The sequence below is a fragment of the Lissotriton vulgaris genome, chromosome 11, assembly GCF_964263255.1.
Source record: "Lissotriton vulgaris chromosome 11, aLisVul1.2, whole genome shotgun sequence".
NCBI classification, from domain to species: domain Eukaryota; kingdom Metazoa; phylum Chordata; class Amphibia; order Caudata; family Salamandridae; genus Lissotriton; species Lissotriton vulgaris.
This window is the reverse complement of record NC_141699.1, coordinates 116,901,952-116,915,754: the sequence shown is the minus strand read 5'-3', so window position 1 is coordinate 116,915,754 and position 13,803 is coordinate 116,901,952. Positions and strand designations below refer to the sequence as shown.

Here is a 13,803-nt window from a genome sequence, read left to right as displayed (position 1 = left end):
GGCAGGCGAGGGCAGATAGAGGCAGCGGGCTCAGCAAGAGCCGGAGTGTTGCGAGAGGCCGTGGTCCACAGTCCTCGCAGGTAGACCGATCAAGGCAGCGGGCTCCCAGCCAGCATAGCCGGTTCGTCACTGGGGGGTCCATGAGCCGCTGTTGACCTCAGTAGCCCTACAGAATCGGGGGAGCTGGCAGCGGGCTCACCAACAGGGGAGCCCGTCCAGCAGCCACCAAGCCAGGCTAGAGGGCGCAAGCTCCACCCACAACAGGCCCCGGAAAGAGGCTGTAAGACCCGGCTGGAGGCAGTCTCAGAGCAACAACGGTTTTGGGAAGAGCGGATATAGGGCACACCGCCCGGCTCCCTTGGGAGGGGAGCAGAACCCTGCTGGAAGCCACAGAGTCAGGTTAGAGGGCCAACCTCTAATTCACAGCAGGGCCTGGATCAAGGCTGTAAGTCCCGGCTGAGAGCCTCCTCACAGCAGCGGCTTCAGGATGATCCGAAGCAGGATATACAGTTCACTGGACGAGGCGAGGCCCTCCTGTTGCAAGTGAAATCGTCCCCACAAGTTCAGCATAGAAGTGGAGGCGAAGCTTGCTGGTACTGGGAAGAGTAATCCTGTTGAGAACGTTGACGCAGAAGTGGTGAGGCTCGCCGGACCAGAGGAGAACGACGCAGCAGGTAAGTGGCGTAAAAAAATCAGGTTCCAGCCTAGAGCAGTGTAGAACTGGAGTAGACTTATCAAATGTAAGGACGACTGTTATCAAGGAGATAGCTACAGATAAGGTAATCCCCAAACCGGTATTTCCTGGGATGAGCTTACTCTTAGCTCTGCAGCTCGTAGTATATGGCAAACTCAGCCGAGATCCATTGTAGAGGTCTTATTATTTCACTGCTCTCCGTTACCAATTCCATCATCAACCTACTTGCCTGTCGAGCCAGGCCAGAAATATTCTAGCATTGTCCCCCCCCCCCCCCCCCCCCCCCATAGATTATTTTCTGGGCAGCTCTATATGCTGTCTTTGTAGCCTCTGTCTCCAAGTCTTTATACTCTTTCGGCTGTTTGACACCATCTGACTCGATCCTGTTTAATTCCCCGTCTAGTTGTGTCAATTCACCCTCTAGTCTTTTCTATGCTCCCTCTTTGTCTTTCCGAATTCCTGCAGTCGGGGAAAGGGCCTGTCCCCTAACCACAGTCTTGAATTCCTCCCAGAGGGTCAGGGCTGATCCCACTGAGTTTCCATTTTCTTGAAAATGGAGATCTCTGGCTTATACTCCATTCTGTATACGTCTGGTTTTAAGACACCAAGGTGTATTGGGTGGTATCCTCCCAGCTTGCCTTGTCCCTTGTGCGTAAAAGGCCCACACTGGAAACTGGCCTGATATGCCCCTCTTCAGGTGGTGAGTCTCTTTAAAAAAAACTGCGTGGTCTGCCGGGGTTAGGATATAATCTATCCTAGAGAGGCTGTCATGGTCACCAGAGTGGAACGTGTCCTGTTTCTCCTATGGGTGGTGGACCTGCCATATGTCCACCAGAGTCCCATTGCTGCTAGGAATTCTGAGAAGCGACTGGGGGTTTTCAGATGTGTCAAATATGAACTATAGCACAGGAAAGATACCCTCATCACCTGAATTTGAGAGTTTAACTCATTCAAACATGAAAAACAATCCAATGTAGATTAATACAAAACATTCAGAGTATATGCTGGTATTGCAGCAGTTACATTCACTGGATGGGTAGCTCAGTACTCCACGTAGTATTTTCTAAATGCCACGGTAGTCCAAATGCCACTTGCTTTGCTGGTAGGGGAATGGCTATATTAAGGGTTTAGATCTTTCACTGTGAAAACTTCACTATCCAGAGACACGTTGAGATTCTTTACAGCCTCTGATTAAAGACTATTGTAGAGTCCATACATTTCAAAATCAATTTACAAAGGTTTCATTAATCTGTTACTTTCTCACTTGTCTCCTTTCTGTGCTGGAGTGTAGACGTTTTAAATAGTTCTGCTCGGATTTCATTTAAGCAAGTCTTTCAGTTGCCTTAATATAAAATGATTTATTCCATGAAAATGAACCTTAGTTCAAATGGCAGAACCAGGATCTCTTTGTGGTTATTGGAGCTCTTAAAAGTTCCTTCATGTATTTAGGATCTTTTGAGGGTAAAGTTGCTGGAATCCAGTAATTTCAAATGTTTTGGTGAATATGCTTTTGTCTTATAGTTTCCCAGACATGATTTGCTGCTTTTTCTTAGATTTTTCACCACAATGTTGCTTAATCGTTTACCTGATACGGACTCTTGCTTTGCCTCCAGTTTTACCAATAGAAATGGAATTTTTGTTTTGATCAACTGGTCACGAATGCTATTTCTGCTTTCAGTCGCATTCTGTTGCTAACAAGCAGCAGTAATTAAACTGGCATACTACGCAGCTGGACAATTGTAATGTCAGTGGCCATATCAGTGTGGTTCAAGATATTCACATGTCTGGGAGACTGCACCAGATGCTTTCAAGAATACTGTGTCTCCTTCAGTCTCTATGGTTTGGATGTATTCCCACAGCCTACCATTCTTGAACTTCACTGCCTACCTTCAGAGTTTATACTGTAGGCTTAGTTCAAACTTCAACAAGAATGCATGAATATTTTTAAGTTGAAACGTTATTCCACACTAAAATTCTGTTCCTCTTGGTTTGCCATAAAATCTTGGGTATTACCTTGCTTCTCTAAATTTGCAACCAGGTCCCTCTGTAGCAGAAACAGCTCATTTATAAAAAAAAACTTGGCATTACAAGGAGAGAATTGGGTTTTGACTTAAATGATCTGGAAGTGTCCCTGATCCGAAGGGCGGGGTGTTAAAATTTTGAAGTGTTAGGTGCTGCTGTTTGGAAAAGATGGAATTTTCTGCTTGGATTGTTTTTGAGAAGTGATTTCATAAATAGTCCAAGAAAAATGCTGTTATGTAATTTCTTGTTTATATCTCCATTTTAGCTGCCAATTTGTGGTGTCCGAAGACCAAGATTACACTGTGCATTTCACTGACCCTGATACATTGGTGAACTGGGATTTTGTCGAACAAGTGGTAATATAAAATATTTGGAATTCATGAGACTGGGGTATGCTGAATGGCTTGAGGGATAGGAGTCTGTTACTTGTCTTGTGTGCAATATGATGTGTATTTGGTTTTGTTAGATGATTAGATGTACCTTTTGTTTAATGGAGCCGCCCTGTGACTCATCGTAATAGAACATCTTAGGTAATAGTACCACATGAGCTTTCTTTTGGTGGTACAGTGCATCTGCGCTAACATGCATTTAGCAGCATGGTGGTGAGACGGCAGAAGAACTTTTGCTCTCAGATTGTTTTGATTAACATTAGCATTGTTTTCTCGCTGTTTTTACATAGCAGAACAGTCTAAAGCCTGTTGAAAGCCATGTACCATTGTCCCTTTTATGATAGCAAAAGGAATGATAAAGCATTGGAATGTTTATAAATGGAACAAGCTGCCACTTAAATTTCCAAAGCATGCATTTGGAAAAATATTTACTTTCCCAACATGGATTTTTAACTTGTGTAGGGGATTCCAGGTACAACTTATCAAATGTAAATTTTTACCTGTAGTGTTTGAAAGGGGACGACTGGCTTAAGTTTCCTGTGTGTGAAGGTGAGTTTTATTGGGATGCATTTTCCTGGCTGTCAACAAGAACCCTTTGAAAGAAAACTCAACCGATTACTGTTAGGTTCTCAGCCTTAGCTCATGGCACCTTAGCTTTTCAGTGGCTATAAATAATGTAATGGTGGAGCTTAACTTTTATTTTATACTTTTCTATGAGTTAGAAAACTATTTTAGAAATCCCAATTCATTCGTTTGCAGAAAGAGTATGGAGCTTTATTGCATCTAATAAATGGCACTGCTTAGTCTTTAACAAAATTGCTGGAATCAAAGTATCAAAAGAAAAAATGTTTACGAAAACATTTTGGGTGCAGTATAGAATATTAGGCTGTACTACACCAGCAGAGTAAATAAATTGGCAGTTTCTCTGTTGGGGTCTTGCTGATGTGCGTACAAGTGACTTTAATGTTTGAGTGCTGCCATTTCCACCTGTGCATAATAGAGCCCTTAAGTCCACTTTCTACTTCATCCCTTAAATAGAGTGGACCTGGCACAAAGTCAATGGCCAAAAGGAGAAATTCCTGCACTGGCATCAGCCACTAAAACTCTGGAGAAGAGTTGAAATTACAAATTTAGAATGTGGTGGTGAGAGGTAGGATGACTAGTATGGGGAGATGTTATCCTTTACAACCCTTTTTCCATACAACTTCATCAAATTTGCTGCTACAGAACCTAATTGGTCATTGATAATCATTTGTTTTCTCCACCTATTGGTCATCCCCTGGTGTCATGGAGATAAGGGCTCTAAATGTCATGGCACACTCAGGTTCTTTATTTGAAGTGCATGAAGTAACATTTATGTTTTGCTTCCTAGCGCATTTGCAGCCATGAAGTCCCGTCCTGTCCAATTTGCTTATATCCACCAACTGCAGCCAAGATCACCCGCTGTGGGCATATTTTCTGTTGGCCGTGTATCCTGCACTACCTATCTCTAAGTGAAAGGGATTGGAGCAAGTGCCCTATATGCTATGGGAGTGTTCTAAAGAAAGACCTAAAGAGGTAATGTAGGACATATTTTACCCTTTCTGTGCTTACCTTTGTGAATTGACACCACTGCCTCACCTGATTTAGTATGTGCAAACATGCGTTATAAATTCTACCTTCTCCCGATTATGTTCTTAAATGGTAAGCCCTCTATGGAAGTTCTTTCATGCAAGTCTTGCATTATTGATATGCTTTATTTTAGTGTTGTTGCTACAGAGACTCCACTTTATTCTGTTGGGGACACCATCACGATGCAGCTGATGAGAAGGGAGAAAGGTGTCCTCCTAGCTCTGCCGAAGTCCAAATGGATGAAGGTGGAGCATCCTATTCTCCTTGGAGGTGAGGATATTGCATCCTGCAGTGGTCTATAACAAGGTTACGTGAATAACACAAAAATGCCTGCATAAGTGAAGTGTTGACAAGTGTGCGACAAGTCTTGCTCCAGTAATTTGAATGGTTTTGGTAGGATGTGAACCTGGAAAGATTGATTTTGGAGTTAAGTCTAGGCAAGGACAAATTATACCATAATCTACAAACTGGTTTAAATGGATTTTTTGGTGTGATAAACTGCTTTTGGGTTACTTTTGTGGAATCTATTTTTATGCATAATTATGAATTCTTGGGTAAATTACATCGTCAGTGGTTCAAATTCTTTTCCATTAGATGAACAGAACATGCAATACTCAAAATTACTTGTGGCATCCAAGGAACAGATTCTGAAGCAGGTGATCCTAGAAGAGAAGCAGGCATTACAGAGACGGTATGAAGAAGAGAAAAGCTGCCCAGAATCCTGCTTTATCGAGGCTGCTATGGAAGAACTTCAGGTGTGCTGGTCTTGGTGGGAAATGTTTAAATTTGGTATAATTGTAAATGGCCCTTTGGATTGCTTATTGTGATAATCGGATGGATTTGGGGAGGTTATGTTTGTAGAGTATGATCTTACAAGCTACTAAACTGATTTCCCTGATTGGACCCTCCCCTTAAATCATATTTGGTGTAATGCCTGTGGAATGTCGTTTCTGTGTTTGATGCTTGTAAATTACATTCAGTTGAACTGGAGTATTTTACTTGACTCCTTGGTTTAGGATCGAGAGAAGGGTTTGTCCATACTCCGGGATAGTGACCAGTGTACCACAGCTGCAGCTCTGGAGGATTTGGCACTGGAGGAGCACCAGGTTATGAGGGACCACCATATTGCACCAGAGAGCAAGGTAAGGCAGACTAGTTCCATGTGATAATGAGCTTGAAGGTGGGACTGGCATTGTTGCTGAAGAAGTACAATTGGTCTGTGAATAGAAGTCACATGCGTATGAAGATCATAATAAACTCTAATCGCTTCTGAACATGGTAACCCCCTCCAAGTTTTCCATACATTTCCAAAGTAGCATTACAATTGTATTCCTTAGAGTTTTGGACTAAGTAATGTTAGAAGCCTTTTGACCCCCTACTTGACATCTTAAGTAGTTTATACTCTTGATGCAACTATTGGGACCTGAAAGCAAAAAATCTGACTTTATGTAGGTTTTCATAAGTTTATAGCATGATACAGACTAAAGCTTCAGACAGCACATTACGTTTAGTGGTAGATATTTAATTGTCCAGCATTAAGGAATACTGGCTGTGTTGTACATTTAACTCCCCTGAAAATCATAGCAATTATTCCAAGTCAAGTGCCAATGATCCTGTTAGCTGAATGTGCTTGCACCATGATTCTCATTTGTCTCCATTTAGCTTGACAAACATAAGTATACCTGTCTGGTAGCTGGGAAAATCCATCCTGCGTCATCTTAGCTCCCAAACACTTGGCTTGAACAACTGACACATTTCTTGGTTATGGTAGGCAACTAAAGGGATATAAAGTAGGTGAAGGAAATATATTTATCTGAAAGAAACAGATTAGTGTTATATTCCTTACCTTAGAATATCCCCAGGCGTCAGACTGGATCCGGAAAGTTTTGCGTAGCAGTACACCTGTGTGTCGGTCGGCATCGTCTGCGGCTCCTTGTCCGTCGTAGGCGTCGTGATCGCCGGGATGACGTCGGAGCACTTAGACGCCGCCCTATATCAGTTCTTCTTTTTTCCGCCCCAGCAAGCGCAGATCCGGGAAGAGCAGTACGCTTAGTCATTTTTTGACTAACTTTTTTGATCTTTCAGTTTACCATGCTCCCCTTTGGCCTTACCAGCGCCCCTCGTGTTTTCACAAAAAGGATGGCCGTGGTCGCAGCTCATCTGCGCAGATCAAGGGTCTCAGTCTTCCCCTATCTCGATGACTGGTTATTGAAGGCGGGCTCGCCCTAGACAGTCGTCAGCCACCTGCATACTACAGCAGACCTCCTGCACCTGCTGGGGTTCTCCATCAATGTGCCGAAGTCACACCTGTGCTCCTATCAGAAGCTCCTTTTCATCGGAGCAGTTCTGGACTTGGTGACGTTTCGGGTTTATCCTCCCGAACAGCGGGTTCGGTATATTCAGGCTCTGATTCCGATCTTTCAGCCTTTATCCCGAGTCGGTCAGGTTGACGCTGCGGCTTCTGGGGCTGATGGCCTCCTGCATCCTTCTGGTGCATTACACCAGGTAGTGGATGCGGGCTCTGCAGTGGGACCTGAATTTCAGTGGGCACGGCATCAGGGCAACCTATCCGACCACGTCCGGATCTCGGAGGGCACTGAGAGACAGTTGCAGTGGTGGCTCACAGACCGCGATTGGGTAAGTGGCAGATCCCTCTCCCTACCCCAACCGGAGCACGTAGAAGTGACAGATGTGTCCCTCCTGGAATGGGGTGCCACATGGGAGAGGTGGAGATCAGAGGCCTCTGGTCTACGGCGCAGTCCCGGCTCCACATCAACCTTCTGGAGCTGCGGGCGATCCGGCTAGCACTGAAGGCATTCCTTCCTTCTGTCCAGGGAAGTGTAGTGCAGGTGTTCACGGACAACACCACCGCCATGTGGTACTGCAACAAACAGGGCAGGGTGGGGGCATGGACCCTGTGTCAGGAGGCTCTGCGCCTCTGGCAATGGCTGGAACACCAGGGTGTCACCCTGGTGGTTTTGGTGGTTCAACACCTGGCAGGTTCCCTGAACGCCAGGGTGGACGAACTCGGCCGCCGTTGCATGATGGATTACGAATGGCGTCTGAACTCTGATGTGGCGCAAGGCCTCTTTCAGCAGTGGGGAGAGCCTTGGTTAGATCTATTCGCCACAGAAGAGAACGTGCAATGTAGTCAGTTCTGCGTGTTGGAATTTCCAAGGCGGCACTCGCTCAAAAACGCTTTTTGTCGAGAGTGGAGTTGCGGTCTGTTGTACGCCTTTCCGCCTATACCACGTCTGCCCAGAGTGCTGAAGATCCGGGGCGACCGGGCCCAAGTCATCCTTGTGGCTCCGGACTGGGCACGAAGATACTGGTATCCCGAGCTACTCAGCATGTCAGTCGATCCCCCGATTCGTCTGCCTCTTCAGGAGGACCTTATGTCGCAGCAACAGGGGACGGTCCTCCACCCGAACCTGTCCAGTCTCAACCTACATTCGTGGAGATTAAGCGGCGACAGTTGAGGCCATTTGACTTTACTCCTGCAGTCTGTGATGTGATTCTAGCAGCCAGGTGTCCCTCCACAAAATCGGTATATGCCTGCAGGTGGAACAAATTTGTGGCATGGTGCACAACAAAGGCTGTGGATCCACTTTCTGTCCCCCTTTAAGAGGTTCTTCTCTTCTTTCTCTTGCCCAGCAGGGCTCTGCTGTGGACACTATCAAAGGCTACCTCTCTGCCATTTCAGCCTTTTTGAGGCTTCCTGATCAACCTTCTCTTTTCAAGTCCCCTGTTGTAAATAGGTTCTTGAAAGGCATCACTCACATGTTTCCTCCTGTTACCTTCGTGATGCCTCAGTAGGACTTAAATCTTGTTCTAACCTATTTGTGCGCTCCTTTCGAGCCACTCCACAATTGCCCTCTTTGTCTTCTGACTCTTAAGACTGCATTCCTGGTTGCTGTCACCTCTGCCAGGAGAGTGAGTGAGCTCCAGGCTCTCTTCTAAACCTTCTTTCCTCTGTCCATCCGGACAAAGTTGTCTTGAGAACTCGTCCTTCTCTCCTGCCCAAGGTGGTTACAGCCTTTCATATCTGGCAGTCCATCACCTTGCCCACCTTCTTTCCGCCTCCGCATCCCTCAAAAGAGTCTGGACCCAAAACGTGCGCTCTCCTTCCATCTAGACCGCACACACCAGTTCCGGATGGACGACCAGCTCTTTGGTGGTTACGTGGGCGCTAAGAAGGGATGGGCGGTGCACAAGCGGACCAACTCTTGGTGGGTTGTGTTGGGAATCAAGGTCTGTTACTCCTTGGCCAAAAAGGAGCCTCCTGTTGGGCTGAGTGCCCATTCCACTCTGGCCACAGCGGCTACGACTGCCCGGGGTTGGGTATTCCCCTTGCAGGACATCTGTCTGGCAGCTACGTGGGCTTCACTGCACGCGTTTGCTAGACACTACTGCCTACACAGTCAAGTCCGGAGAGATTGCTTTTTCGGCCGTTCTGTTCTCCAGGACTTTCTGGTGTGATCTTGGTTCGCAGACCCACCACCGGGGTTGGTATTTCTGGGGTACTATTCTAAGGTAAGGAATTGAACACTAACCTGTTTCTTTCAGATGCACAAGTTACTTACCTTCGGTAACAATATATCTGTAAGAAATAGTAGTTAGTGTTAGATTCCTTACCGCCCCACCCATCCTCCCCAGTCTGCGAACCGATATCTAGGGTTAAGGTATCTCCCTTTGAGGGGCCTAGTTTCATGGCACCAGTGTCGGTCTCTGGCATGGCTCTGCGTTCCTGGCACGGAAAGCTATGTACAAGAACTGACGTCAGCGCGCTAGGATGGCGTCTTAAGTGCTCTGACGTCATCCCGGCGATCACGACTACGCCGATGACTGATGCGTAGCCGCAGACTCCTACCGACACGCAGGGTTACTGCTACGCAAAACTTTCCGGATCCAGTCTGACTCCTGGGGATATTCTAAGGTAAGGAATCTAACACTAACTACTGTTTCTTACAGATTTATCGTTACCGAAGGTAAGTAACTTGTGCTTAATGGCAAAACTTCAGACAAGTGGACTACCATCTTTGTTTTAGGAATAGTCACATGTAGATCTTTGTTCTAATCACTGATTTTTACATTTAAAATTTAGTTAAAATGTTTCCTTTTTGCAAGTCAAGCTGAAACTGTAGTCTAGCGTGAAATTGTAGGTATCCAAGCACTGGCATGCCCAGGCTGACATCTGTACTTGGAATTGAAGTTAGGATGAGCCCACATATGCCCATGTTATCTATTTCTTTTTCATTTGCTATCTGGTTAAACTGGGGGCTAGTAAGTAGATTGTCTCTGACTTCTTGTTCTGGTTGAGCAGACTTAACTTATTTTTACCAATGTCCATAACTCTCATTCGATTTATAGTCCTACATTTTCTGATAAATAAGTTATTTTCTAAAATCATAATTGAACTTTAGCAGCAATTACATCTGTTAATGTTACGTTCATATTTTTATAGTTAAAACGCTTGCTATAGTGTTTGAGGGTGTACTCACTAGGCGAGACTCTGTGCATTGTAAAACGCGATGACTTGCGAGTTGCCCCCCTTCAGTGACCGCTCAAGTACAATATCACTGAATGATGTCTGCCCATTCTAATTCTCCAGTATTTATTCTTGCATGTGTTGAAGATGGAAATTAATTGCTTTTAGCATAGAATGCACCTTCACACCGAGGCATCATCTAAACGATTTTATTTTCTTCCGCTGCTCCAAGTCGAAATGGTAAACGGATGAAATGGCTTTGCCTCAAGAAGTCACTGAATTTCATCTGTAATCTTTTGTTTGACATTTAAACCCACATCTGACCTTTGAAATGACCTTCTCGGGGCAAAGTTCATTGTGAATAATAACCTACCATATAAAATTATTTCTCAAACAGTTGGTAAGAAATATTGGCACTGTAAGGCTTTTGTCCTGGCGTTTGAAGATTGGATTCATGTTGGTCATGTACACTTGTTATAGCTTTTAGTTTTGCAGTTTTTAAAAATAAATCGTGAAATAAAACCTCAGATGAGCACAGGCTACTATGTTACATTGCACACTCGCTTAATGGGTGGCTGTTGTATTACAATATATGGTCTACACCACCCAATAGTACATGTCTATTTGATACTGCTCCCCCTGCCTTACCTGTTGAATATCAGGCAGACTCTTTGTTAAGAGTGCTGGCATTTCCCCCATGCAATCCTGTAGCCCAACTTAAATTCTGGTATAAATTGCTGATTCCTTTTGTTGTGTAGCATTTTAGGACCCTAGTGTAATTTTCCTGATTCATGCCCTTATATAGGTATAAATCACCTTATCCTTATATAGGTATAGAAAACATAACCATATTTAGACATAGCTCATGAAGGCCAAATACGGCATGGCTACTTCCACTAGTTCCTAAAATCCACAACGATTTCTTGGAAAACTCTGCTTCAGCAGTTGGGGACTTCCCCTTGCTTGAATATTGATTTGTCCAAGAACTCATGGAGTTTTCAAAGAACTGAGACTCTTTGACGTTATGTCCAATTGTACGTCAAACTCTGCTCTTTCAAGGTATAAATATGCCCACACTTGCCCTAGCAAACACAGTGGTTTGGAGCAGTTAGACTATCTATTTGCCCGACGCATCTAGCTACAGCAATTGACGAAGGAAGCCGATCCTCCAGCAGACGCACTGTCTTTTCTCTTGCCGAGAAATCCAGCATTTCCAAACTCGCCTTGCAGGGTGTTGGGAAATAGATTCCTGAGACAGATACCAGACCTCCTTCATTCTAAACCAAGGTACGGAGCTGATTAGACCCTAAGATTCTTGGCAAAGAATACTAAACCTATGCTACACCTCACTTACTTCTTCCCTCGTACTAGACTTAGTTTAGGTACATTGGGGTAGGCGTATTTTAGAAGCACCAGTTGAGTACTTTTAGTCTTTATTAACCGCATCGCTGCTGCAGTGATTTTTGCGCTGTGCGGCATTTTAAAAAATACCGCGTTACATGACGAGCTCAGCTCGTCATCAGCACACGCCACCTGTGGCTGATGACTAGCTGAGCTAGTCATCAGCAGCGAAGGGGTTAATGTATGTATTTTATGGCTTAGAAACCATACCATGCTTTTACAGTATTATTTTATAATACTCTTCTTGCTGTACGCATTATACTTTGCAACTAGTATTACGATTGTAGCAGTTCACTTTACTTGAAAGAGAAAAGACTGTTCAATAAATACTTTTTATTGAAAACGCCAGTCTATCTATTTCTCTTCACCTCTGAAACGAAGCATGCACGATTGACTGAGTAAAATTTCTATCTATTGTTTCCACGACTCTGAAGATCAGTTATATCTTGGGGAAACAAAGTTGTCATGTTTATGCGGTTGTCAGAAACTAATCCCGAGAAAGTTTCTAGTGACTTCTGAGAGAGCTGGCACTCACAATTAAGTCTAATATATTTGATAGAGACCTAGTCGACCTAAGTCCTACGTCAAATCTATAGGATATATTATTCCAATGCGCAGAGCATATTGGGAATATAGGAACTACACTACACTACACTTTCCTTGGACCGAACAGGTTAATGACTTTATTACTTGTTGTGGACTACCATCCGCCCCAATTAATTCTTTTTAAACTCTTCCCTATTAATTGGTCACTAGGTGCGGACAGCTGTTTGAGAACAGTCTGTGCTCACCTCTGGAAGGCTTTGCAAGTTTATTTTTTAACTTTACGGAGCCAAAACATTTGTTCTAGAGCTTGCATGCCTTTTCAGACCTGCGATATGAGATGGTGTACTGTACAATGTGTTGTGCAAATGTTTTAGCATTTGCATCATCTGTACCAGCCTTCCGTTTGGATATGGTGGGCCTGTCTGCTGCCTAATGTTGAAGTTCACTGGCCTACATGCCTTTGAGAACTAGGTCTAGTTCCCATTAGCAGTCATTTTTGTTTGGCTGAAAGATAGCTTTCAGCTGGCATGCCAGTGCTATGCTTACCAAAACAAACCTACATCTGTTCGTAATGCTTATCAATACAAACATGCATGCATCTGTATGTAATATGACTTTTGATCAGCCCTAACCATCGATCTTTTAAATTGTCCTTCACATTTTGCCTGGGGTAGTTCCACCAACTCTATCTTACATTTGGCCTGCTCACATGCACACAACTTTCTGACGAGGACTACATTTCTTAGCCAGGGCCTGGGCGATTGTGCCATGTTTATTACATTGACCGTTCTTGCATTTGCTTTAAAAAAAATGTAAACCATTGCAGTCTGCCAGGGCCGGACCTCTGGACTTGGCCAATGCTTATTACCATTGTAACCAAAGTGTGACTGATAGTTTTAGGTCCATGGAGTACAGTGATGCAGGGGAATATATTTCTACATTCTTCCAAAAGAATGGACCGTAATTCTGCTTTGTTTGGTTGGGCCACAAGTGTTACAGTAAAAATTGGTTTTATGAACAAAAACCTGAAACTGTGCTCAGAGCAATAAAAGCCCCTACTAATTAGTTGTATGCCAGCATTATTTTGAAAAGGTGTAATGTCCCTCTTAAGTCATTTTTTTAAACACATTTTTTTTTTTAAAGATATTTTTATTGAGAATACAGAAAGGAAGGAAGAATAGGAGAGAAAAGATAGAAACATACGAAATGCAATGAGAGCCCTCGCAGGAGCTAACTCCACATGGCCAAGAAGCAGTATCAATGTTGAAAATTTGTACAACGCTGCAGCCCTAGTCAGGATAACTCTCAAAGTCCGCCAGTCAACAGCGTTGTGCCCAACGAGGAAATCTTGGAAGGGCGTCAATCCACATTGACACCAGGCAAAAGCTATCCGAGTCAGAGGCGTATTCGACCAGTTCAAGTTGCGCCTCCTTGTGTCCTGGCCACGTGAAAAGACGCAGCAGCGAGGTATAACGTAAAATCCCACCCCCCCTTGAAACAAACAAACCAAATCACCCCCCCAAAGACTCCAGCCACCCTCCAACCCCCCTCCCCCCAGTGGTGGCAGTCCAACAGCAGGCATTCATTCAAACATTCTTTCACACCTGAAACAAATGTAGTGCACGTAGGGTGGGTGGACAGACTGCCGATGG

General features: G+C 44.4%; 1 protein-coding gene across 1 annotated transcript in view; it reads left to right on the top strand.

Annotated features, from left to right (window-relative positions):
- RNF10 (ring finger protein 10) overlaps positions 1–13,803 on the top strand; it is a 427,291-nt gene that overhangs the window by 78,008 nt on the left and 335,480 nt on the right. The window contains exons 4-8 of the mRNA XM_086942862.1: positions 2,982–3,072; positions 4,478–4,662; positions 4,850–4,986; positions 5,311–5,471; positions 5,733–5,858. Coding sequence (XP_086798988.1) covers positions 2,982–3,072; positions 4,478–4,662; positions 4,850–4,986; positions 5,311–5,471; positions 5,733–5,858 — 700 coding nt within the window. The remainder of the gene's footprint in view (positions 1–2,981; positions 3,073–4,477; positions 4,663–4,849; positions 4,987–5,310; positions 5,472–5,732; positions 5,859–13,803) is intronic.